This window comes from Erinaceus europaeus, chromosome 11 (assembly GCF_950295315.1).
Source record: "Erinaceus europaeus chromosome 11, mEriEur2.1, whole genome shotgun sequence".
NCBI classification, from domain to species: domain Eukaryota; kingdom Metazoa; phylum Chordata; class Mammalia; order Eulipotyphla; family Erinaceidae; genus Erinaceus; species Erinaceus europaeus.
Genome location: NC_080172.1, coordinates 77,505,243 through 77,532,023, shown reverse-complemented (window position 1 = coordinate 77,532,023; position 26,781 = coordinate 77,505,243). Strand labels below are relative to the sequence as shown.

General features: G+C 41.3%; 1 protein-coding gene across 2 annotated transcripts; it reads right to left on the bottom strand.

Annotated features, from left to right (window-relative positions):
• Positions 1-2,518: 2,518 nt before the first annotated feature.
• Positions 2,519-24,032, bottom strand: RWDD3 (RWD domain containing 3). Of its 2 annotated transcripts, none has more exons than XM_007534002.3 (4): positions 23,923-24,032; positions 8,049-8,536; positions 2,763-2,878; positions 2,519-2,664 (listed from the first exon to the last, which is right to left on the bottom strand). In XM_007534002.3, exons 1-4 carry the CDS (start codon positions 24,005-24,007, stop codon positions 2,550-2,552), a joined length of 804 nt encoding a protein of 267 aa, XP_007534064.2. In that variant the 5' UTR covers positions 24,008-24,032; the 3' UTR covers positions 2,519-2,549. The 2 variants fall into 2 exon arrangements, with proteins under 2 accessions (XP_007534064.2, XP_016048391.2); XM_016192905.2 differs by having other exon boundaries at positions 8,049-8,530; positions 23,923-24,017.
• Positions 24,033-26,781: the final 2,749 nt, after the last annotated feature.

Genomic DNA, 26,781 nt, shown 5'->3' with positions numbered 1-26,781 from the left:
TGAATCCAATAGTTGGTTTTCACCTCTTATTTCACTAAGCATAATCACTTCCAGTCACATCTATTTTGTCCCAAAGGATATAATATAACCTTTTAAAAAAAGAATGTATTTATTTATTTATTTATAAGAAAGATAGGAGGAGAGAAAGAACCAGCGATCACTCTGGTACATGTGCTGCCGTGGATCAAACTCGGGACCTCATGGTTGAGAATCCAATGCTTTATCCACTGTGCCACCTCCCGGACCACTAATATCACCAGTAGGTAGCTTCAGACTCTAGCTTCAACACTGATTCTTCACTCTGTCTCCAGCCCAATCTGAAACTCTTAAAACTATACATTTTACTGGGTCAGATTGAAGGTCCATTTCTAGCCTTGTCAGCGTTCTCCAGACTGCTTTCCACAGGGGATATATCCTAAGGACTCAATTACACCCATCCAAAAAGATATGTGTACACCTATGTTCATAGCATAATTCATAACAGTCAAAGCATGGAAGCAACCCAGGTGCCCAACAACACATGAATGGCTAGAAAAGTGGTGGCTCACAATATATATCAGCTATTAAGAATGATGAAGTTGAGGGCCTGGTGGTGGTGCACTGAGTTAAAACCCACATTGTGCAAAGCTCAAGGATCCTGATTTGAGACCTGGATTCCCCACCAGCGGGGGGGGGGGGGGGGGTAAGGGTTGTGTGCTTCTTAAGCAATGAAGCAGGTCTGGAAGTGTCTATCTTTCTCTCTCCCTCTCCGTCTTCCCCCTCCTCTCTCAATTTCTCTGTCCTGTCCAACAACAATGGAAAAGAGAAGGCCTCCAGGAGCAGTGGATTCATGGTGCAGGTATCCAGCTGCGGCAATCACCCTGGAGGCAAAAAAAAAAAAGAATGATGAAGTCACCTTCACCTCATCTTGAATGGAGCTTGAAGGAATCATGTAAAATAAGATAAGCCAGAAAGAGAAGGATGATTATGGTATGAACTCACGGAAAGATATAGAGATATAAGAACAGAAAAGAGAAACACAAAGCAGAACTTGGATAGGGTTTGGTGTACTGCATCAAAGCAAAGGGCTCAGAGGAGGAGGGGAGAGCTTTAGGTCCTGATGCATGATAGTGGAAGAGGGCCTAGGCTGGGGGTGAGTTTATTTTGTAGAAAATTGAGAACTTTTACACATGTATCAATAACTGTATTTACCGTAAACCATTAACCGCCCCATGAAAGACTCCCCCCAAAAATCTGTACTTCCATATCTTCCATGCTGCAAGTCAAGTTCATTATTTCTCCCCTTGTAGAAGTAGGAGGTAAATTTTTCAAAATATTTCTTCATTTATTTATTTTACCAGAGCATTGCTCAGCTCTGTCTTATATGGTACAGAGGAATGAACCTGGGACCTTGAAGACTCAGGTATGAGAATCTGTTTGCATAGCCATTATGTTATTATCTCACACACTCTAGGTTGTTATTTTAAGTCAGCTCTCTAGTCCTATAGTTAAAAAAGTAGCATGTTGCTATAGACCCTCAAATAAAGTAATTTTAAATCAAGTCCTATAGAGTTTCTTTGGTTTTTCTTTAAAATAATGATTTATATAATCCCACACAGAAATCGGAGTTATATTTTTCTTAACATTCAGCTTAAAACATTAGACACAGGGAGTCAGGCGGTAGCGCAGTAGGTTAAGTGCACGTGGTGTGAAGCACAAGGACCAGCAGCATAAGGATCCTGGTTGGAACCCTGGCTCCCCACCTGCAGGGGAGTCACTTCAGAGGCGGTGAAGCAGGTCTGCAGGTGTCTATCTTTCTCTCCCCCTCTCTGTCTTCCCCTCCTCTCTCCATTTCTCTCTGTCCTATCCAACAGCAATGACATCAATAACAACAACAATAACAACAACAATAAAAAATAAGGGCAACCAAAGGGAATAAATAAATGAAATATTTTTTTTAAAATATTAATAAGCTGACATAATAAGCTGAATGGGGGAAATTATGATCAAATGCTTAAAAATGTAAACATGAAAACAAATCTCTTTTTAAAAATCATTTAATTACAAGAAAATTAGCCAGAAAAACTGTAGTTCTAAGAAAATCCTCTATAGAAACACAAGAGCTCATTAACCATCATTTTTATATTTATATTTCAAATAATGCCCCCATCTATTGAGCTCACCTTTACTGGCAAAAATTGGAATACATGGGTGTTTGTACTATTTAATATCCCATAATAAAACTGGCTTTGGGGCACTACGTGGTGGCACAATGGATAAAGCATTGGTCTCTCAAGCATGAGGTCCTGAATTCAATCCTTGGCAGCATATGTACCACAGTAATAGTAATGTCTGGTTCTTTCTCTCTCTCCTTCTATCTTTCTCATGAATACATAAATAAATTCTTTAAAAAAAAAAACTGGCTTTTGTCCTTGAAGTTAGGGATTTTGCTTCAAACAAACTTAAAAGTGTTCCCTTATGAGTATTTTAATTAGCTACTCCCAAAACCCAGTGAAAAAAACAAAACAGAAAAACACTGTTGTTTTACTTAAAGATATCTATCTTCCATTTTATTTTACCAGCCCCAGCACAAATTCAGAGAAAAGCTTCTGAAGTCCTGCAGTTTTGAATTCCTTTTGTAATTCATCCAGCGATGAATACTCTTTGACTTCAAATGCCAAAAACCTGCATTATACAAGAGAAACTCATGAATATGCCTAGATTTGTCAGAGTGTAATTATCGATTCAGTTGCTTTTCCATCTGCAATAGTACTAAATTATACCTTTTGTGTTCTTTCTGTACTTTTGTTTCAAATAGTACACTAATCATTTTCTCTTTACATTTCTTTCCACTTGAGTCCACATCTACTTTGGAGGTTTTCTGAAGAATCAGGTACTCCTAAATGATAAATCAGCATGTTAAGTACATATCTTACTCTGAAATCTCAAAGTTCTAGTTTTAAAAGAGTCATAAGCCTGCAGACATATGTTCATGCTTAAGGAGTTCTTTTGGAATCAAGCAAGTTGCATGGTGTTTTTGTGTAAACGACAAAATAGTTACCGGTGAATACTGGAGTAAAAGCTCAATCTAATCAAACCACCCAGGTTTTTATCAGTACTGGACATCTTTCTATATCTGGCTCTGGGATGGTTATTTAAACTTTCTGTACTCTGGTAACTCCTCCATTAAATGATATTCATGATAACACTTTATGGGATAGGCCTGATAACTAAAGGAGTAAGAACATGCAAAGTACTTAGAAATTCTCAGCACATGGTGCTATGGAACATGTAATATAGGCCCAGTTACAATTATTTTCACTACTTTACTGTCTGAATGAAGTTCACAGGCTTGTAGCTCTTACCATTCAAATTAATGGCATCTGTAAATACATACCTATTGCCAGTGCCGATATATAATCTCAAAAAAAATTACATAAAATGAAATTTTCAAGCAAAAAAAAAAAAAAAACTATTTATCAAGGGAAATAGATCAACTGGTAGAGCTTAGGTTTTAGCATGCCTGAGGCTCCAGGGTCCATCCCTGATGCCATGTTTACTGGAGTAGTGCTCTTCTGGTTTTCTCTCTCTCTGTCTGTCTCATGAATCCCTCTCTTTACCTCACATAAAACAAATAAAACTTTCTTTTTAAAAACTCATCAAAGGGGGCAGATGGAGGTGCACTCAGTTAAGTGCAGTATCACCACGCACAAGGATCTGGGCTCCAGCCCCCATTTCCCACCTGCAGGGATGCAGGTCATCAGGTGTCCATCTCTCTATCTCCCTAACCCCCCTTCCCTCACAATTAATCTCTGTTCCGTCAAATATAAATAAATAATAGAAAGAAAAAATGGCCTCCGGGAGTAGTGGATTCAGAGTGCCAGCAAGCCCCAGTTATAATCCTGGTGGACAAAACAACAACAAAAACTCATCAATATTAGTAGAGTTTGGCTCACACTGAATAAATGTGTTAATTAATTGATGAATGTAATCTGAGTAATAGCATCTGCAAAACAGCTGTACTTAGCTAGCTACTTTGCCTGAGTGGGCTTAAAAAAAATGCCGTGCCTTCAAGAGAAATTAATCTGTTTGCATTTTGTTGGTCAGTATTTTATACAAAAAGTTTACAGTTTATAAATGCAATGTATATTAATATAAAACATATGGTTTATTGATCAGATTACAAGCTACGATATACATTAAATTTGAGTGATTTGTGGTATCTATGTATTAGAATGCAGCATTAATCTGGTTAAGCAAATGCCAACCTAGTTTTATGATAAGAGACCAACATGAAAAAGTCAGGTTATTACTCTACAAATTTCTAAGATTATAGGTTGTACAAGCTAAATCTTATTTTAAATACATTCAACTATAATTATTCCTGACCCAACCTATCTGAAAGCATAAAACCTAAAGTGATTTGTAGCTCCTTTAGGATTTAAAAGTATAATAAGCAGCTTTCCTTGTCTGGTTCCACATAAAACAGGTTAGATAAGTTTAGAAGGAGAACTTGAAAAATCTAAAGAAGATGATGCTTTTGAAAGCAGCTGCTGAGACAAGTCAGGTGGAAAGCAAAAGTTAGGTAGGAGGTGACAAGCTGACAGCCCTAATGAGTCTCTTCTACTAATACTAACTCCTGGTTAGGAGAGACCAGTTCCTCTATCCAGGATTACAGATACCAAGTTAAAGTGTCAGAACATATACTTTAATTGGCTCAAAATTAACTTTTTGCAGAGCACCCACAAATATATATCTTCCTATGCCTGGCCATGGGAAAATAGAAATATGCACGAATTTTCAGTGCATATTTATAAATTTAGGACTGAAAGCTAATTGAAGAAACAAGTACTCGTATGTCACAGAAATTTCTTAATAACTCATTTCTTTCATTAAGTGGTATGGTTTTAAAGACAATCTTATATTTCGTCTCTGAATACTTGCAAGATTATAGCTGCCATTAGAAGTTAAAGGCAAGGGTTCAGGGCGGTGCCACACTTGGTAGAGTGCACACATTACCAGGAGCACAGACCCAGATTCAAGCTCCCGGTCCCTACCTGCAGAAAGGAAAGTCCACAAGCAAAGTAATGGTGCTGCAGGTGTCTCTTTTCCCCTCTACCTCTCCCTCTGTCTCTAACCATCTATTAAAGCAAAGGAAAAACAAACAAACAAAAAAAAAACCTGGTGGCAAGAAACAAACAAAAAATGTTAAAAGCACTTATTTAAAAGAAAATGAAAGGAGGCTGCGCAGTAGTGCAGTGGGTTAAGCCCACATGGCGCGAAGCACAAAGACTGGCGCAAGGATCCAGTTTCCAGCCCCCATCGCCCCACCTGCATGGGCGGTGAAGCAGGTCTGCAGGTGTCTTTCTCTCCCCCTCTCTGTCTTCCTCTCCTCTCTCAATTTCTCTCTGTCCTATCCAACAGCAGTGGCAATAATAACAACAACAACAAGGGCAACAACAAAGGCAACAAAATGGGAAAAATGGCCTCCAGGAGCAGTGTATTCATAGTGCAGGCACCGAGCCCCAGAGATGAAACTGGAGGCAAAACAAAAAAAAAGGGAAAAAGAAGAAAAAGAAAGGAAGGAAGGTACGTAGAAAGGAAGGAAGGAAGGAAGGAAGGAAGGAAGAAAGAAAATGGGGATCATGAGGTGGCACAGTTGGTTAAGCATATACATTGCAGTGTGCAAGGACCGAGGTTCAAGCCCCTGGTCCCCACCTTCAGGGTTGCAGGTGTCTCTGTCTCTTTCCCTCTCTATCTCCCCTTTCCCTCTCAGTTTCTGTCTCCGATAATAATAAAAATGTTTTTTTTAAAAAGAAGAAAATTAAGGGTGGCTGGTAGATAGCATAATGGTTATGCAAATGGACTCTCATGCAAGAGGCTCCAAAATCCCAGGTTCAATCCCCTCACTGCACCACTATAAACCAGAACTGAACAGAGCTCTGGTAACAAAAGAGAAGAAAGAAAGAAAGAAAGAAAGAAAGAAAGAAAGAAAGAAAGAAAGAAAGAAAGAAAGGAAGGAAGGAAGGAAGGAAGGAAGGAAGGAAGGAAGAAAGAAAGAAAGAAAGAAAGAAAGAAAGAAAGAAAGAAAGAAAGAAAGAAAGAGGAGAGAAAGACAGAAAGGAAAAGAAAATAAACAACTATGGTAGAAACTGTTCCATTCTCCAAAGGGAAGTTGGATGACATACTCTACCTACCACCTGAGGAAGATGGGTCCTGAAATTAGCGCAGCCTGGAATGTTCCTGGCCATGATCACAGAATAACAGCTCAGACCTACAGAGATGCAGAGGTTACATAGGCCCCTGTGCTGAATATGGGCCCCAGATCAAATCAATGTAGTTTACAGTTAACAGTATTTATATACTTTTCCCATATTTGGGAGCTACTCTCTTCCCTGATCTGGTTTTCTAGTCCTTTTTCCAACTATGACACCATCTCCCCAGACAATGGGAGACAATTGGGTCCACCTGCATATTAGATGTCAGGCGCAGGCAAAAACAAGTAAAATCATGGGCCCTTTGGAATATACCTAAAATAGACCTACTAGCTTTTTCCAAAATGGAGACCCCAAATCCTCACCTGTAATATTCTTGCCTTTAGGTTCATGATTAGTTAAAAAAATTTTCTGCTTTTTATCTTTCTTAACTTTTTTTCAGCCACCAGTTTCCAGATGCTACAATGATACCAACTAGACTTCCCTGGGCAAAAGACCCACCAATGTTTCCTAGAGCCCTGCCTCTCCTGACCCCCACCCAACTAGGAAAAAAGAAGCTGGGGAGTATGGATCGACCTGTCAACACCCCTGTTCAGCAGGGAAGCAATTACAGAAGTCAGACCTCCCACCTTCTGCACCCCATAATGACCCTGGATCCATACTCCCAGAGGGATAAAGAATAGGGAAGCCTTCAGGATGGGGGCATTGGATACGGACTTCTGGTGGTGGTAATTTTGTGGAATTGTAACCTTCTTACCCTATGGTCTTGCCAATATTTCCATTTTATAAATAAAAATTAAAAAAGAAAAGAAAATGAAGAGCTACTGGTATGGTATTAGTGAAAGCAGGACTACCATAATAATCATTCTGCTCTGCCCCATTGTTATAAAGCATGTACACACAGGATAGCTTGTGGGGGAACTGGATAAAGTGTTGAGACACTCAGGCATGAGGTTCCAAATTCAATTTTAGGCACTGCTTCTATTTATTTATTGTTGTTAAAGTTCGGGGCTCCAGCAGGCCGGGCTAGCGTCGCGGTGGTAGACAGAGACTCGAGGACACACGGCTGGGCTGAGAAGCTGCAGTTTAATCTTTATTCATGAGCAGGCAAATCACCACACCACGTGCTTCCCCCATCATTCTCTCTCAGCGGCTGCTGCTAGGACTCTGGACGTCCTTAGCATACGGGGCAGGGAGAAAGAAGGGCGTGAAACTAGCAAGGGCCAAACCATTTCTCTCAGAGGTAGGGGGAAGGGGGCCAAACCAACACGAAGAATCCCAACAATTTATGCATTGTTGGATAGAGACAGAGAAATTGAGAAGGGAGGGAGAGATAGAGAACGAGACAGAGAGACACCTGAAGCCCGACTTTACCACTTGTGAAGCTTTCCCCCTGAAGGTGAGGTCCAAGGGCTTGAACCTAGGTCCTTGCACACTGTAATGTATGTGCTTAACCAGGTGTGCCACCACCTGGCCCCTCCTGGCATTCTTTCTACCAGAGTGGTGCTCTGATGCATCTCTCTTCCTCCCTCCCTCAACCTCTCTCCCTTCCTTTCTCTCTCATAAATGAATACATAATTTTCTTAAATAAACATATAGTAGCAAAACACACTTTAGCTGAAAACAGACACGTCCATATCAACATTAAACTGTTTGGCAGTGTATTGCACCAAAGTAAAGGATTCTGGGGGAGGGTGGACATTTCAGGTCCTGGTGCATGATGGTGGAGGAGGACCTGGGCAGGGGGTTAGTGTTTTACAGAACTAAGAAAATTTACACATGTACTGTATTTACTGTTTACCATAAACTATTAATCCCCTCCAATAAAAAAGTTAAAAAAAAACTTTTTGGTACCTTGATGTTGTGTCTGTCTCCTTGCAGTAAAATCAATATTATTTTACCCATGAACAGCAGTCTTCCTGTCAGCCTTAAATCGGAAGCCCATCTCTCTACAATTTTGACATATTTCGCCTTTGCCCTCATGTGATCTAAATGCAAAAGAGTCATCCACAATTCATCATCCATAGGTGGGCTTGCTGCAGAAGTGTGCTGTTTACTGCTGCTTCCTGATTCCGGTTGGTTGAGAAAGTACCTGAGATTCTGCTGGATCCAGAGAACCAGCTCATAAACCATAGGTTCCAACAAAAAGTTCTTGGCTTGCTCAAGTACCTTCTCTTTCACAGTCATGCACTGAGCCCGGGTCAGGTGTTCAGAACTAATTGAGATACCAGGTAGACAAGAAGGGTAATTGACCGGCAAATGGAACACCAATTCTAAGGGTACACATGTATCCGTAAGTCCTTCAGCTTTTGTGAGAATTCTGAACACGGTCCCATCTGTTTCTGGAAGGTATCCAAAAACAATAATTAGCTGTATAAAATTCAATTTTAATGGAATACTAACAAGTTAAAATTTATGCATGAAATGTTGACTTATTTTTTTCTCTGAAAACTCTTGAGTTATTTAATGAAGAGACATAACAGCAAGAAAGCCATGATTTGCAGATTATTTCTTTCAACCACACACAAGTAAATTATCCATGGATTCCTGCACACCAACCCCCAGGACTCCACTGGCATTTATACATGCTACCTCCCTCATTTGTATTAAGGTTACCACATAGATTTTTCATTATAAAGTGTTTTTCTACCCAAATTCAGCTGGTGATTATGGAAACTTGTTTTTTTATTATTTCTTTATTGGGGAATTAATGTTTTATATTCGACAGTAAATACAATAGTTTGTACATGCATAACACTTCCCAGTTTTCCATATAACAATACAGCCCCCACTAGGTCCTCTGTCATCCTTTTTGGACCTGTATTCTCCCCAAACACACACCACCCCAGTCTTTTACTTTGGTGCAATATGCCAATTCCGATTCTGGAAACTTCTAATAAACTATTAAGAACATCCAGAGAAACAGCATTATGTGTATGCAAATCAATAATTAATTGAAAAACAATACAGTAAGTCCTATGAAGGTCACTTTGCAGAAAGTCCAAGTCAAAGAAAACAGTGGGGTCCTATGAGATTGTAGGGCTGCAAGCACATTAGTACCCATGTAACATGAATGTGGCAAGATGAACTAATGTTGGGCAGACACAAATTCAGCTGTTTCTGGCTCCCCAAGGAGGAGGGTGAAGCACATATATACAGGCTGTGAGATGAAACTCGGCTCTCTTTCAGATTTGCTCGACTTCACCCCTCTGATGTGTTCCACACCACTTCACCCCACTTTTCAAAAGCTGATAAAATGTCAGGCTGATTCATTCTGCAGGGGGCTGGAGCACACAGATCAGAAAAGCAGAGTAGAATAGAAGTAGGCACAAGAAAATTTCTCTGAAGTTAACTTGCCTCTCTCTAACCCTACTTCTTCTTTTTTTTTTTTCTTTCATACACTTGTTTCATTCTTCAGAAGTCACATTGTGCTCATTTTCATACCTGAATTGCTGCTCAAAAAAAAAAAAAAAAAAAACCACAATGGAAACCTGAATATGTCCCCATTTTTCAAGAACAGGACATTAAACTGGCTTCCTGGAAATCTGATTCCACTTGTATAAAAGCTGTTGTTACAATCAATTCATACAGGACCAAACATATCTGTTACATGGGAGGGTTTTTTTCTTTTTATCTTTTACAGAAAAAGTGTCTTCAGTGTCAGCTGCAAAACACTATATTTTAAGATGCCATCCAGATATTCAAGCAGTAAGCATTATGAAGACCATCTAAAATTATGTACATTTGTCTGACATAAATAAAATGTATATGGCATAAAGAAAAAATTTCCAACCCTAACTTAGTATAGCCCTTTATAATCCAACACAAGTTCCTCGAAAATTCTTTATCTCCCACTCAAATTACATATCCTTAAAAATATATTCTATTAAATAGGCTTCTTATATGTACACTATATCAGTACATTTTACTACGTGAAATAAATTTTATAAACAGACCCACAGTAAATATATAACCGATAGACTGAATAAACTCTACAGAAACCATCCAGGGTGACCACATTTTTTTTCTCATAGAGAAAATGAAACTTTTAAAAGTCATCATCAAACAAACTAGGAATTAGTATGAACTTCAGGGGAAAAATCCAGTATTTCATAGCATGAAAGAGTAGGCACAGAAAGCAATCTTCCTGGGGCCGTGTGGTGGCACACCTGGTTGAGTACACATGTCACAATGCACAAGGGTGGGGGCGGGGGTAGATAGCATAATGGTTATGCAAACAGACTGTCATGCCTGAGGCTCCAAAGTCACAGGTTCAATTCCCCATACTGCCATAAACCAGAGCTGATCACTGCTCTGGTTAAAAAAAAAAAAATGTAAATAAAGAAACTACTCCTGTAAGCAACAACAACAATGCACAAGGGTCTGGGTTCAAGCCCCTGATCCCCATCTGTAGGGGGGAAGTCCCACAAGTGGTGAAGCAGTGTTTCAAGTGTCTCTGTCTCTTTCCCTCTCTATCACCACTTTCCCTCGATTTCTGTCTCGATTTCTATCCAATAAAGAAAAAGAGAGAGAGACAGAGAGAAAGAAAGTGATCTTCCCTGGCTTCTCTCTCATATGTAAAAGTTTTTTCTGTTATTATCATTATCCACCATCATAGCCAGTGTGATTCCATGTCAAATAGACTTTTTCTTTTCTTTTTTTTTTTTAGATAGAGGGTGAGAAACACAGAGAGAGAGAGAAAGAGAGAGAGAGGGAAAACACCACAGCACTTCCCACCTCTCCTGAAGCTGCCCCTCTGCATGGTGCCCCCATGTGGTAGGTCTGTCTCCAGCCTGGGCCCTTGTGTGTGCACTTTACCAGGTGAGTTACATCCTTCAGACGTGTTCTAACAGCCTATCTCCATACACCTTATATAAACATGTATTTTATATTTACCTTTCCTAAACTTTATTTTTAAGTATTTTTATTTATACTTATTTTGGATAGAAACAGAGAGAAGACATTGAGAGGAAAGGGGGAGCTAGAGAGGGAGAGACAGAGACATCTGCAGCACTGTCTCATCACGCGTGAAGGCTCCCTCCTGCAGGTGGAGATCAGGGCTTGAAGCCAGGTACTTGAGCATTCTAATGTGTGTGCTCACCAGCTGCACCACCTCCTGGCCCCTTTACAGACTTTAATGTGCTCGTTTGTTGTAGTAAACTATAATTCTGCTGGTAACAACTTTTCTGAGTCCTGTGAACTCTAGACTATCACCCAGTCTGAGTGGTATATGGGGCCCTAACACAGATACATTAAATGGACCACATCCTGCCATACCTTTCCACACCAATTTACTCAATGGAACCAATCTCCTCAAAATTCTCCCTTTTTCTCTCAGACACCATGTTGTCCTGGGTATTTTCCTTACACCTCCCACCACCCCCTGATTGCTTTGTCTTTTTGCCCTAGCCCCCTAAATACAGTGGCATTCTTTATGACGTAATATAAAGCAAGAACACATCTCTTGTTACAGTCACCCAGGCTTTCAAATGTGTGTGTATATTTATGTATGTGTGTGTATGTATAGTGTATGTGTGTGTGCACGTGTGTGTGTGTGTGCGTATGTGTGTGTTTATTTTAAATGTTCTAAGATCCACTGAGACTTGTCTTTGATGTTCTTTTCAGGGCTTCATTGCTCTGGACTGACAGTTTCTCAAATAGAAAGAGACAAAATGGAGACACCACCAAAATGTGGGCTAGGATTCAAACCTGAATCACACAGATACAGTACCATTCAACTTTGGCATATGCAGGCTACAGATGGAACCTGGGGGCCACAGGCATACAAGTCCTATGTTCTTGCTCTAGTCAGGTTGAAACCTTAAAGTTACCTTTAATCTTTTTACTCCTCTCTGATTCATATCTAATTTTTAATTGTCGAAGTTCCACCATACATTCTCCAGAAATATTCTCCTTTCAAATCACATGGGAACCCTTATAATTGGATCTTTCTCTGGATTCTGCAAGAATGGACTTCTCACTACCTATTTCTCCCTAAACCAAATTATCTGTCATGTCCACAAGCTGACAGACAAATTACAAACTCTTGCCTCTGACACCTACCACTCCAACTACTCTCCTTCTTCCAACTACTGAAGTTTTTCCTGTGTCCTAAACACAATCTGTGGTTTTTCACCTCTGAAATTTGCTTCAGCTACCTTAATGCCAAGTGCACGTGTGTGTGTGTTTTAATTTTTATTTATAAAAAGGAAACACTGACAAAAACCATAGAAGGGTAAGAAGGGTACAACTTCACACAATTCCCACAACCAGAACTCCGTATCCCATACCCTCCCTTGACAGTTTAACTATTCTTTATCCCTCTGAGAGTACAGACCCAGGGTCATTATGGGGTGCAGAAGGTGGAAGGTCTGGCCTCTGGAATTGCTTCCCCGCTTAACATGGGCATTGGCAGGTTGATCCATACTCCCAGCCTATTTCTCTCTTTCCTTAGTGAGGTGGGGCTGTGGGGAAGTGGGGCTCTAGGACACATTGGTGGGCCTGTCTGTCCAGGGAAGTCCAGTTGGCATCATGGTAGCATCTGGAACCTGGTGGCTGAAAAAGAGTTAACATATAAAGCCAAACAAATTGTTGACTAATCATGAACCTAAAGGCTAGAAAAGTTCATATGAAGAGTTGGGGGGGGGGGCCTCCGTTTTGGAAATAGCTAGTAGGTTTATTCTAGGTATATTCCAAAGGGCCTACGACTCCATCAGTTTCTGCCTGAGCCTGACCTCTGATATGCAGGTGGACCCAAGTTATTGTCTGGGAAGATGATGTCATGGCTGGAAAAAGGGCTAGAAAGCTGGATCAGGGAAGAGAGTAGCTCCCAAATATGGGAAAGGTGTATGAATATTGTTGACTGTAGACCCCATCGATTTGATGTGAGACCCCATCGATTTGATGTGATCTGAGGCCTATATTCAGCTTAGGAGCCTATGTGACCTCTGCATCCCTGTAGATCTGAGCTCACATTCTGTGGTCATGAGTAGGAACATTCCAAGTTGCCCCAATTTCAGGATCCATTTTCCTCAGGTGGTAAACAGAGTATGTTATCCAGCCTCCCTTCAGAGGATGGAACATTCTCTCTCTCTCTTTTTTTAAATTTATTTTTGAGAGAGAGACACACAGAGAGAGAGAAAAACACCAGAGCACTGCTCAGCTCTGGTTTATGGTGGTGTGGGGGATTAAGCCTGGGACTTAGAAGCCTCAGGCCTGAGAGTTTGTTTGCATAACCATTATGCCCCCCCCCCTCTCTCTCTCTCTTTTGCCTTCAGGGTTATTGATGGGGCTCTGTACCTGCACTACAAATTCACTGCTCCCTCCTGAAGGCCATTTTTCCCATTTTGTTGCCCTTGTTGTTGTTATTGTTGTCATTACTGTTCTTGTTGGAAAGGACAGAGAGAAATGGAGAGAGGAGGGGAAGACAGAGAGGAGAGAAAGATAGACACCTACAGACCTGCTTCACCACTTGTGAAGCGACCCCCTGCCCCCACAGGTGGGATGCTGGAGGCTCCAACTGGGATCCTTATACAGGTCCTGTGCTTTGTGCCATGTGCACTTAACCCACTGTGCTACTGTCCAGCCCCCCGAGGATGGAACATTCGCTACCGTTGTTGATCCACACTGAGGGCAAGGTCCTATGGGGGCCCACAATGGGGTCTATTGTGTTGTTCCTGATGGAGATTACCAGTGACAATAGAAAGAGGGATGTAAGTTTTGACTCTATAAATTCTGCCCCTTTCTTTGGGCACTGAATAGATATATTTTCACTTTAGATAGCAATCAATAGTCAGTCAGTCAAAGGACTGGGTGGTGGTGCACCTAGTTAAGCACACGTTACAATGTGTAAGGACACTGTTCGAGCCCTCAGTCTCCACCTGCACAGGGAAAAGCTTTGCAAGTGGTGAAGCAGTACCACAGTCTCTCTTTCTCTCTCCCTCTCTACCTCCCCCTATATCTCAATTTCTGGCTATCTCTAGCCAATAAATAAAGATAATTATAAGAAATTAAAAAGTAGGGCCAGGTGGTGGTGCACCTGGTTGAGTGCACATGTTACAATGCAAAAGGACGCAGGTCCGAGGCCCTAGTCCCCACCTGCAAGGGGAAAGCTTTGTGAGATGGTAAAGCAGGGCTTCAGATGTCTCTCTGTCTCTCTCCCTTTCTATCTCCCCCTTCCCTCTTGATTTCTGACTGTTTCTATCCAGTAAATAAATATATATATAATAAAGAAATTAAAAATTAAAATACAATCAATCAAAAGAACCTTTTAATGTCACATCATTATGCTTTTGAGTTTCACTAAGTTCACATGTATGTAGCAGGCTAAATAAAAGCTCAAAGATATCTGTGTCTTAACCCCTGGACCTGAAAGAGCACTACTTACATGGTGACAGGGTCTCTGACGATGTAACAAGAAGTGAATCTTAATGACCCAAGTTAAAGCTACATGTAATTACAAGTGTCCTTATGAGAGAGACAGGGAGATGCTACCACAGAGGAAGACAAAGTAATTGTTGAAGCAAGACATACACCACTGGTCCTGAAAATGAAGGAGAGGCTGGGGCTGCAAAGAATGCAGCCCTAGATTCCCTTCTCACCTACTTCCTGTTACACTTCCCTCATTCACTCCAAAGCTAACCTTCTCAAAGTAAAGACTGCAAAGGCTGAGTAAGGGCAAGAGACTGGCATACTTTAATGATGACTATTTAGTCACTATCAGGCCACCACATCAGCTGGGGCCCTAGTCGGGGAGTCCTGAGATTCCCAAACAGACATGATGGGCCTAGACCTCAAATAGATCCCTCTCTCCATCATCACTGGTCATCTCCATCAGGAACAACATAATGGACCCCTTTGGGGGCCCCTAATAGAACCTTGCCCTCAACGTGGATCAACAACAATAGAGAATATACCATCCTCTGCAGGGAGATTGGAGACTGGATAACACACTCTCTACCACCTGAGGAAAATGGGTCCTGAAATTGGGGCAACTTGGAATGTTCCTACTCATGACCACAGAATGAGAGCTCAGACCTACAAGGATACAGGGGTTACATAGGCTCCTAAGCTGAATATGGGCCTCAGATCAAATCGATGGGGTTTACAGTCAACAATATTCATACACCTTTCCCATATTTGGGAGCTACTCTCTTCCCTGATCCAGCTTTCTAGCCCTTTTTCCAGCCATGACATCATCTTCCCAGACAATAACTTGGGTCCACCTGCATATCAGAGGTCAGGCTCAGGCAGAAACTGATGGAGTCGTAGGCCCTTTGGAATATACCTAGAATAAACCTACTAGCTATTTCCAAAATGGAGGACCCCCCCCCCAACTCTTCATATGAACTTTTCCAGCTTTCAGGTTCATGACTAGTCAACAATTTGTTTGGCTTTATATGTTAACTCTTTTTCAGCCACAAGGTTCCAGATGCTACCATGATGCCAACTGGACTTCCCTAGGCAGAAAAGCCCACCAATGTGTCCCGGAGCCCTGCTTCCCCAGAGCTCTTCCCCACTAGGGAAAAAGAGAGGCAGGCTAGGAGTATGGATCAACCTGCCAATGCCCATGTTAAGCGGGGAAGCAATTCCAGAGGCCAGACCTCCCACCTTCTGCACCCCATAATGACCCTGGGTCCATACTCCTAGAGGGATTAAAGAATAGGAAAGCTATCGGGGAGGGGATGGGATATGGAGTTCTGGTGGTGGGAACTATACCCCTCTTATCCTATGGTCTTTTCAGTGTTGCCATTTTATAAACAAAAAATTTTTTTAAATGCAGCTCTCGAAGCTGGAAAAGCATTCTCCCCTAAATGCCCTAGACCCTAAGAGGAAGTACCACTCTGAAGACAACTTAATTTCAGCACTTGGGACTGATTTCAGACATCTAACCCCCAGAACCATAAGAGAATAAACGTGTTGTCTTCAGCAGCCATGTCTGTGGCAATGTTACAGCAGCCACAGGAAACAAATTCAGTATCTGTATCTACAAAGCAAGCTTTTCCCTCAGGCAGGAATCCCTTGCTGATCAAAAGCCTATAGCCCAAAACGTCCTCTAGCCTCTGCCATACAAACAGTCACCTGTTCCTCCCCCATGCAGTGAACTGACTGAAATGAGCAGCTCAGGGAGAAAGTCTCAAAAGGTTCCTGGGCTGGCTATTCAGTCCAATTGCTTCCACATTCCATTTTGCTCCCTTAGCTATTTGCTGGTCTTAATAAGCAAATAGAAAATCAGTGAGAGAAATCCCTGACTTTTGCTTTAGAGAACTGTGAAATAATTATTAGTTAAATGTTTGGAAGAAAAACTGTTTTAATTCCTTTAAGAATTTGAAAGGATTAACTTTCTGCCTAATTGGCCTTCTTGGGGACTTCCTGCCCCTGCCTACACACAGATGAACACTAAAACTGCAAATTAAAATTACACAAAATAATGTTATCTCTGTAAGAAAATAAAAAGCCCAATAACATACCCCATTCTGCTGATATTTAATATGGTAATAAAATTACACATTCTCTTAAAAACTCATTTTCTCCCCTAAAACTCTAGAAGTATGTGTATTACCCTATCTTTTCTCATCTGCTTTAGTTTGTATATGCAATTAAGCTGGTATTTCCAAATTTTTCATATCGTCATGCACCATTGGTCTGATTTTTATTTTTAAAAAAAGAAAACAAGGTAGCCATTGCCATGTTTAAGATGATTAGCAGTTTATAAACAGAGTAATTCACAGAAAAATAACTGTGCTCTAAATCTAATGCTAACTTCTGTCTCTCCTGCCCCCTTCAAATTACTGTAGGTTTAACTCACAAACCTCTGACTCTCAAAAAAATCTATATTCTCAGAAATTTATTCATGTCCTAGGAAACTATAAATTTCCAAAGTTTCAAGGTTTACATCTATTGAAAACATCCGACCAAATGAGATAAGCCATGCCTCTGAAGTCTTCAATTTTCTTAGTTGTTGTATTTAAATAAGTCACTCTGCCTTGTAAGGGTGTCAACTTCCTACTCAAAATACAAACTGAGTGCCCTGGGTACAGCACCTGTCTTGCAAAGATCTAGTACCACAGGTAAGATGCCAGTGCTATGGTGTCCCTTCCTCTCTTTCTATTTTTCCATATGAATGAAAATGCAACCCAGAAGTGTTGAAATCATGCATATGCAAACCCCTGGTTCTGCAACAGTAAAAAAACATAAACTGGGAGAAATTACACTCCAATCACAGTTCAAAAAACAAAAACAAAAAAAAAAAGAAAGAAATGCAAACTAAAAAGACTTAATCCCAAATTTTACATAGTTACTTTAAGGTCTCATGCTAGTTCATGGTCACACACAATAGAAACTTCAGTGAATGCTGTACAATAACAAAGACAGTGGGACTGGAAACAGAAGAACCAGGGTCTTCAAGATTCAATGAGAGGCCATTAAAAAGCATCCGAGGGAGTTGGGCGGTAGCACAGCGGGTTAAGCGCATGTGGCACAAAGCAAGGACCAGCATATGGATGTTCCAGCTCCCAGCTCCCTACCTGCAGGGGAGTCGCTTCACAGATGGTGAAGCAAGTCTGCAGGTGTCTATCTTTCTCTCCCTCTCTCTGTCTTCCCCTCCTCTCTCCATTTCACTCTGTCCTATCTAACAACGACAACAATAACAACAACAATAAAAACAAGGGCAACAAAAGGAAAAATAAATAAATAAATAAGTTTTTTTAAAAGAAGCATCCGAATACCATATACAGCTGGCTTTCCTTATGCTTTCTTCCTTATCCTTTCCTTTTTTGTTTGTAATTCTTCTATATCATCAGAGTAAGACTACAAAAAGTCCCCTAAGATGGTCTCCAAACCTTCTTACAGTTCATGTGCACAGGATGTTCTTGCTCCCAGGAAGGCTTACCACAAGCACGAACACTCTAGTGCATGTTTCTATATTACATATATGTTTTTTTTCAAGTATAGAAAAAATAATAAAGCTAAAAGAGGCAATTACATCCATTGGAAGTGAAGTTCAAGGCTGAATTGGCTTGACAGAGCTGGGCTCAGTACTAGTAGCCACTAGGAAACAGCTGAGGAGAGTTATAGTGGTGGGGGGGGGGGGCGGGATGACAGTCATGATTCATTTTGCAAAAGCGCCCAACCCAATCTGAACATCAATGACAGCAGAAAGCAAAAATTCCCTCTGAAGCTACTATACAAATATAATACATATCTCAATTTTCCAATTTTTTTCCCTATGATTTCCAGAAACACAATTCCAAGTATGAGTTCTGACTTTGTCAACATGATTTCTATGATCCTCAATTTTATTATCAAGAAAACAGAGATTTAAAATACTACCAATCCCTGGCCCACAGGAATACGAAAAAATGTTCCACTTCATTTGTCATTAGAGAAATGCAAGTTAAAACTACACTGAGATTCCACCTCACACCTGTGAGAATGGCCTACGTCAACAAAACAGGAAATGACAGGTGTTGACAAGGTTGGGGAGGAAAGGGGACTTTAGATGGCTGTACAGAGAGTCCTTAAATAAATTAAAATGTAATTAATTACCTTATGATCCAGCAATACTACTCTTGTGCATTTATCTAAAGGACACGCAAACACTACTTAGAAGGGACATACGCACCTCTATGTTCATAGCTGCACTATTCACAAGAGCCAAAGAGTGAAAGCAGTCTAAATGCTCATCAACAGACGACTGGCTAAATAAGTTATGGGATGTATATTCCCATTGCAGAGTAGAAATACTACTCCTACTCGCAATCATAAAAGATGGCATCGTGTCCTTTGGGACAAAATGGATAGAACTGAAAGTGATTATGCTTAGTGAAATAACTAAACAGATGAAAGATGACTACCAAATGGTTTCTCTCATAAGTGGAATCTAGAGAACTACTACACATGAACTTGAAGAAAAAGAAAAAGAAGGAAAAAAAAAAAAAGAAGCAAGCAAAACTGTTTCTAAGACTTGCAGGTCTGCATGTACAAAAATGCACTACATTCCCTCTTCCAAAACATCCTAAAAGTTAGGTAGGTCATACCCCATGTCTTTTCTCTGGGGTTTATTACTGCTCTCTTTCTGGATAAACATTATCCTTGCTCTTTTAACACTATTTTCTTGATGCAACAGTCCTGTCTCCATTAAGGAAAACTATACATTACAAAGTATATATGGTCTAGTTGCTTAACCAGCCTGAGCATCAAATAAAATACATCTAAAGTAACGGAAACAGGGTAGGTGACCCATTAAACTTAGATTGACTATGCTGCACTGGGAGGGGAAAATGCCTCTGATTTGGTCTAGTCATAGCTGTCCCTAACAGAGTATCTGGGTTTAGATGATTTGTATGCATATGAGGTAGATGGACAGCCTGATGTCCTTTATTAGAAATCCAAAATATTTTTTAAAAAAACCCAAAACTCTTGAAATCCTCAGCATAAATTAACACTGATGAGCTGAATAATCAAATCATTCACCTTCTTCAATGTTACATATATGGCCTTAATAGGTGACCCTTGAATCGGCAGCCTGATTATTCAGCCTGAAACAGGCAATCTCACCACAATGTTCTCCTTTCCAGTGGCAACAGGAAGCTTATTTATTTGGAGACTGTTAGGGAAGAACTGATGATGTTCAGAATGCGTTGATATCGACCTTCTATTGTATTTCCAAATCATGACAGTGACCAGAGATAGATAGCCAGCAGTCCACATGGTCTCTGTTATTTACTGTGGCCAATTAAAGAAGTTCTTACCTTCCCCTTAATTCCCAGGTGTGACCCTCAAACAGTCCTACTTCAATCACTGAATTGTTTTATTCTCCAGTGAACCCTTTAGCAAGAAAATGTCCTTAGTTCTTACAGTGAAGTCTTTTATAATTCAATTACTTATTGATGCCAGAACACCAAAGTAAATTAATTAGGAGGCATGGCTTGAAAGTCACGCTCAATTTAATAGCAAATAGGGTCCACAGTGTTCTCAATTTCAAAAAAAAAATTTTTTAAGGCTGTTCTCCTTTCTATGCATTTTCTTTTGAGTTCTCCTTGGTCCATCTACACTGCCATAAACTCAGCTGTGTACTAATGACCAAGAGCACTACTACTCCATCCTTTTTAAGACATGATGGAATGTCAAATGTTCATTTCCTCAAAAATATTCCCAGCCGAATCATAATAAGAAATTTAGGAAAGCAGGTGTTCTTTTCAAATAGTCTACTTCCGGCAGAATAATTCTCAATTAAAAAAAAAAGTGCCACACCTATGGACATCTAATCTTTGACAAAGGGGCTCAGACTATTAAATGGGGAAACCAGAGTCTCTTCAACAAATGGTGTTGGAAACAATGGGTTGAAACATGCAGAAGAGTGAAGCTGAACCACTGTATTTCACCAAATACAAAAGTCAATTCCAAGTGGATCAAGGACTGGGATGTCAGACCACAAACTATCAGATACTTAGAAGAAAATATTGGCAGAACTCTTTTCCAAATAAATTTTAAAGACATCTTCAATGAAACGAATCCAATTACAAAGAAGACTAAGGCAAGTATAAACCTATGGGACTACATCAAATTAAAAAGCTTCTTCATAGCAAAAGAAACCACTACCCAAACCAAGAGACCCCTCACATAATGGGAGGAGATCTTTACATGCCATACATCAGACAAGAGGTTAATAACCAACATATATAAAGAGCTTGCCAAACTCAACAACAAGACAACAAATAACCCCATCCAAAAATGGGGGAAGGACATGGACAGAATATTCACCACAGAAGAGATCCAAAAGGCTGAGAAACACATGAAAAAATGCTCCAAGTCTCTGATTGTCAGAGAAATGCAAATCAAGACAACAATGAGATGCCACTTCACTCCTGTGAGAATGGCATACATCAGAAAAGGTAACAGCAGCAAATGCTGGAGAGGGTGTGGGGTCAAAGGAACCCTCCTACACTGCTGGTGGGAATGTCAATTGGTCCAACGTCTGTGGAGAACAGTCTGGAGAACTCTCAGAAGGCTAGAAATGGACCTACCCTATAATCCTGCAATTCCTTTCCTGGGGATGTATCCTAAGCAACCCAACATATCCATCCAAAAAGATCTGTGTACACATATGTTCTTGGCAGCACAATTTGTAATAGCCAAAACCTGGAAGCAACCCAGGTGTCCAACAACAGATGAGTGGCTGAACAAGTTGTGGTCTATATACACAATGGAATACTACTCAGCTGTAAAAAATGGTGACTTCACCGTTTTCAGCCGATCTTGGATGGACCTTGAAAAAATCATGTTGAGTGAAATAAGTCAGAAATAGAAGGAGGAATATGGGATGATCTCACTCTCAGGCAGAAGTTGAAAAACAAGATCAGAAAAGAAAACACAAGTAGAACCTGAAATGGAACTGGCGTATCGCACCAAAGTAAAAGACTCTGGGGTGGGTGGGTGGGGAGAATACAGGTCCAAGAAGGAGTCAGAGGACTTAGTGGGGGTTGTAATGTTATATGGAAACTGGGGAATGTTATACATGTATAAACCATTGTACTTACTGTTGAATGTAAAACATTAATTCCCCAATTAAAAAAAAAAAACAGAAAAAAAAGTGGGAGTTGGGTGTTAGCGCAGCCGGTTAAGTGCACGTGGCATGAAGCAAGGAGTAAGGAACCCAGTTCCAGCCCCTGGCTCCCACCTGTAGCGGAGTCGCTTCACAAGCGGTGAAGCAGGTCTGCAGGTGTCTATCTTTCTCTCCCCCTCTGTCTTCCCCTCCTCTCTCCATTTCTCTCTGTTCTATCCAACAACGACATCAATAACAACAACAATAATAACTACAACAATAAAAAACAACAAGGGCAGCAAAAGGGGATAAATAGATATTTTTTAAAAGGCAGATGATGGAAGATGGAAGATGATGAAAGATGGAAGATGATGAAGAGTTAGGAATGATAGCTAATCGGAAGGGAAGACAACAAGAAAACACTATAAATTAGTAAATCCTTTCAGATGGATTTTTTAAATATTTATTTATTTATTTTCCCTTTTGTTGCCCTTGTTGTTTAACATTGTTGTGGTTATTAATGTCGTTGTTGTTGGATAGGACAGGGAGAAATGGAGAGAGGAGGGGAAGACAGAGAGGGGGAAAGAAAGATAGACACCTGCAGACCTGCTTCACCGCTTGTGAAGCGACTCCCCTGCAGGTGGGGAGCCGGGGGCTCGAACTGGGATCCTTACGCAGGTCCTTGCGATTTGCGCCACCCGACTCCCTCAGATGGATTTTAAACAATGCTTCAAAAAAGTAATCTAGGCACAAGTCAGAAAGCACTTCTATTACACTGATTCTCATCAGTTAGTACATAACGGTACTCAGTGAGTAACGTGTAGATGGGAAGAGTAAGAAAAATAAATATGGGAGTCGGCTGGTAGTGCAGCGGGTTAAGCACACATGGCGCGAAGCGCAAGGACCGGCATAAGGATCCTGGTTAGAGCCCCAGGCATCCCGACCTGCCCCGGAGCCGCTTCACATGCGGTGAAGCAGGTCTGCAAGTATCTTCCTCTCCTCCTCTCTGTTTTCCTCTCCTCTCTCTATTTCTCTGTCCTACCTAACAACGACGACATCAATAAAAATAATAACAACAATAAAAAATCAAGGGCGACAAAAGGGAAAATAAATATCATTTTTTTTTAAATAAGAAAAATAAATATATCAAAATAAATACAGAGCCAAGCTCTGCTTTGGTGTGAAGGACACATCAAATGGAAACTATGGAATCGTAGATGGCTTTCTCACAACACCCAGAATATTTTAAACTATCACCTTACATGCCAACCAACTCATGATCAAAGAGACCATTTTAATAGTAGCTGAAACATAGCAGAAGACTATATTTCTTGCCCAAAATTACATACGGTATTTTTAAACTATACGAGAACTGAAAATTATCTGCATCACTGCTCTTTTCTATAAACTTCACTGTTTTACTTAATAGAAGGAGCCACGGATAGGAACAGAATAAGTTTATCTACCACCAAAAATGTCTAATGTCTTTCTAGACTATAAGCTCCTAGAGGGCATGGACTGTGCCTTTGAAGGTGCTAATGTTTGCAGGAAGACTGTAATTGACAATGCCTTTTTAATGAACAAAGGGGGGGGGCATGAAAAACTATTTGTTTTTCAATTATTTTGAAAATGTAACGGGAAAGAGGGACTGAGTACTGGACAGCATTTAACAACTCCTTCTACCCAACACTCACTCCCCACCTAGCCTCTGTGCTAGACGCCTGGTGTTTTGTGTTTACAAAGCAAGGTCCCTGCACTCAAGCAAAGTGGGCAGCCAAGCACTCACTGGCAAATGCTCTCTGCAAGATAGACAGAGTGCTTATAAAAATCACAAAGCAATTTATAAAGTGCTGCTACAGATGTCAGAATAGACCTCCTTGTGAGATCTGACAGGTGAGTAGCGAAAAGCTAGAGGAAGCGTGTTGTGTGTGTGTGTGGTGGGGGGAGGGTGTTCCTGACTTCAGGGCCTGAAGATGTCAGACTGCAAAGTTGGCAGCTGCCAGAGCTGGGGCCCGATCCACGTTTGGGGGGGGGGGGGGCAGGCTCCAGCTGCCCGCCAGCTCCAGTCCTCGGTGCCATTCCACTATTCCACCAGCCCGCTCCCCAAGTGTGGCTTTCAGAGCAAGTGTCTGTGTTTGGGTGGTGCGGGAAAAGGGAGACGGCGCCTGGCACGGGCATAGTCACCTGAGTGGCTCAGCACCTCCCACTCGTCAGGCCCGCAGAAAATCGCGGCCAAGGCCGAGAGCTCCTCCCGCACCGGTTCCGCCATGGCCCCTCCGGCTCGGCACCACCCCTTCCGCCGCCGCCGCCGCCGCCGCCGCCGCCGCCGCCGCGCCTGAGCAGTGCGCCCAAGTGGCCACCGGGGGGCGCCCGCGTCTCTGTAAATGCTGAAGACGTTAGAGGCTCTGCTCGAACAGCAGCTGCTGCTCGGTCCCCTTTGATTTGAAGCCACGTGCTCCATTTCTCCCTCCCCCAACCCCGCAAGGTCTCTGCCAGAAACAACCTGGCCGCTCGCTCACTTGTTGCTGTCTTAATGGAGGGAGGCTTCTTGGCAAAACTCAGCTCCTCTAGCTTTTTTCTTATTTTACTTGAAGCTTATTAAATTTTTTTAATTATCTTTATTTTATTGGCTTAGAGACAGAAGTCCGGGAGGTAGAGAGGGTAAGAAAAAGAGAGACAGGGGAGTCCAGCGGTAGCGCAGTGGGTTAAGCGCACGTGGCACAAAGCGCAAGGACCAGCATAAGGATCCCAGTTCGAGCCCCTGGCGCCCCACCTGCAGGGGAGTCGCTTCACAGGTGGTGAAGCAGGTGTGCAGGTGTCTGTCTTTCTCTCCCCCTATGTCTTCCCCTCCTCCATTTCTCTCTGTCCTAACAACGACGACATCATCAACAACAACAAAAACAATGAAAAACAACAAAGGCAACAAAAAGGGAAAATAAATAAAAAAGAAAAAGAGAGACACCTGCAGCACTCCTCACTCCTGAAGCTTTCTCCCTGCAGGTGGGAACCTGGGACTTGAACCAGGTTCTTGCTTATGGTAACATGTGTGCTAAACAGTGTGCGCCAAACACCGGCCCGGTTCCTCTAGCTTTAGCCCTCACTGGGGACCTAGATTTGGCCTAGAATTGTTGGGATGGAGGACAGACAGGGTGATAGGAACTTGGCTATTGAATTAGAGGTTGAGGAGACAACAGTTAACAGACCCAAGGTGTCTGGGAACCAGGAAAGAGATCCTGCACTGCAGCGTCCCTCAGAATGCTAAGGTGACATCTTTCTGTTAAGCAGTGCAAAAGGAGGGAGAGATTTGACCCTGCCTTCCCTGACTTGATTAGGTTACTGGAATGGACTGGGATCTTATATGCATCAAGATGTTGGAGTATCGTTTTTTGGTGGGTTTTTTGTTTTTATTTATAAAAGGGAAACATTGACAAAAACTATAGGATAAGAGGGTTACAACTCCACACAATTCCCACCACCAGAACTCCGTATCCCATCCCCTTCACTGATAGCTTTCCTATTCTTTAACCCTCTGGGAGTATGGACCCAGGACCATTATGGGGTGCAGAAGGCAGAAGGTGGAAGGTCTGGCTTCTGTAATTGTTTCCCCGCTGAACATGGGTGTTGGCCGGTCATTCATACTCCCAGCCTGTCTCTCTTTCCTAGTGGGGCGTGGCTCCGGGTAAGCAGGGCTCTAGGACACATTGGTGGGGTCTTCTGCCCAGAGAAGTCCAGTTGGCATCATGTTGGCATCTGGAACCTGGTGGCTGAAAAAAAGGGTTTACATATAAAGCCAAACAAATTGTTGACTAATCATGAACCTAAAGGCTGGAAAAGTTCATATGAAGAGTTGGGGGGTCTCTGTTTTGTAGATAGCTAGTAGGCCTATTTTAGTTATATTTCAAAGGGCCCATGACTATACAAGTTTTTTTTTTTTTCCTGAGCCTGACATCTGATATGTAGTATTGTTTTTATGTTCCCAATCTATCTACTACTATCTGCCTCCAGTGAGGACAACTCTCCTGAAAAGGTCCAGTGAAACTCCATAGCCTTTGTATCAATAATTACACTCAGGTGATCTAAATGTTAAGAAACTCCAGATTTTTTTTATTGCTACCAGGGTTATTGCTGGCACCCAATGCCTAAACAAAATCTCCACCACTCCTAATTACAGCTCCTTCCTTCCATTTGACAGAGACAGAGACAAACAGAGAAGGAGAGTGGGGAGGGAGACAGACACCTACATCACTGCTCCAGTATTTATGAAGTCTCTCTCTCTCTCTGCCTCTGCAGATAGTGACAAGAGATTGAACCCTCATCTTCCTGCATGGTAATGTGTGCTCTTTACCAAGTACACCACCTCCCTGCTGGGAAAGACTCACTTTTCAATGTTGTATATTTTGTGTGACCCTTAAAGCTTAGTAGTCAAATAATCGTCCTTAAATTTGGAACTTAATGAGTTGAATTAATAAAATTGTTAATCCTTTCTGCTTCACCTCTGATTTAATAAACAAAACTACCAATGGTCTTCTGAAATAGCAATAGTTCTTTCAGTCTACATTTTTACCTTGTCCTTTTGGTTTTTAAGGAACACTTAGAAATATGTATTCACACTTTCTTCCCCAAGTAACTGGTCAAACTCAGAGGGAGCTTAACTTAATATTTTTAATCAGAAATAACACTTACTGAAGTAAATGAAGTTAAATGACTACACAGTGACTGTTATCATTGACTTACAGAAATAAGAATAAACATGACTGATAAAGACTCCAGATCCATGTTGTAAGTATCATTCCCACTGTTGCTAAAAACAGATTTTTATAAAGGAAAAGATACTGACTTCGCAAAACAGAAAGGAAATTAATAAGATGGACTGCAGGAACAATGTTTTTCTGAGGATGCCTGGGAGTTCAGTGACCCTAAGTAATTAAAAGCACTGCTGTGTTCATAATTGTAAAGACAAAGTTTTATTTTAACTCATAATTATCTCTGATATGACCAATATGCTAAGTTAAAAATATCATTTAAGTTGTTTTCAAAATAGCA

What these genes read in the sequence shown, in the direction of transcription:
- RWDD3 (XM_007534002.3), bottom strand. Translation starts at nt 24,007, where the DNA reads ATGGCGGAACCGGTGCGGGAGGAGCTCTCGGCCTTGGCCGCGATTTTC. An exon ending in GAGACAGACACAACATCAAG is followed by an intron (nt 2,879 to 8,048) that starts GTACCAAAAAGT and finishes TTTATCATTTAG; the next exon opens with GAGTACCTGATTCTTCAGAA. An exon ending in GTACAGAAAGAACACAAAAG is followed by an intron (nt 2,665 to 2,762) that starts GTATAATTTAGT and finishes TGTATAATGCAG; the next exon opens with GTTTTTGGCATTTGAAGTCA.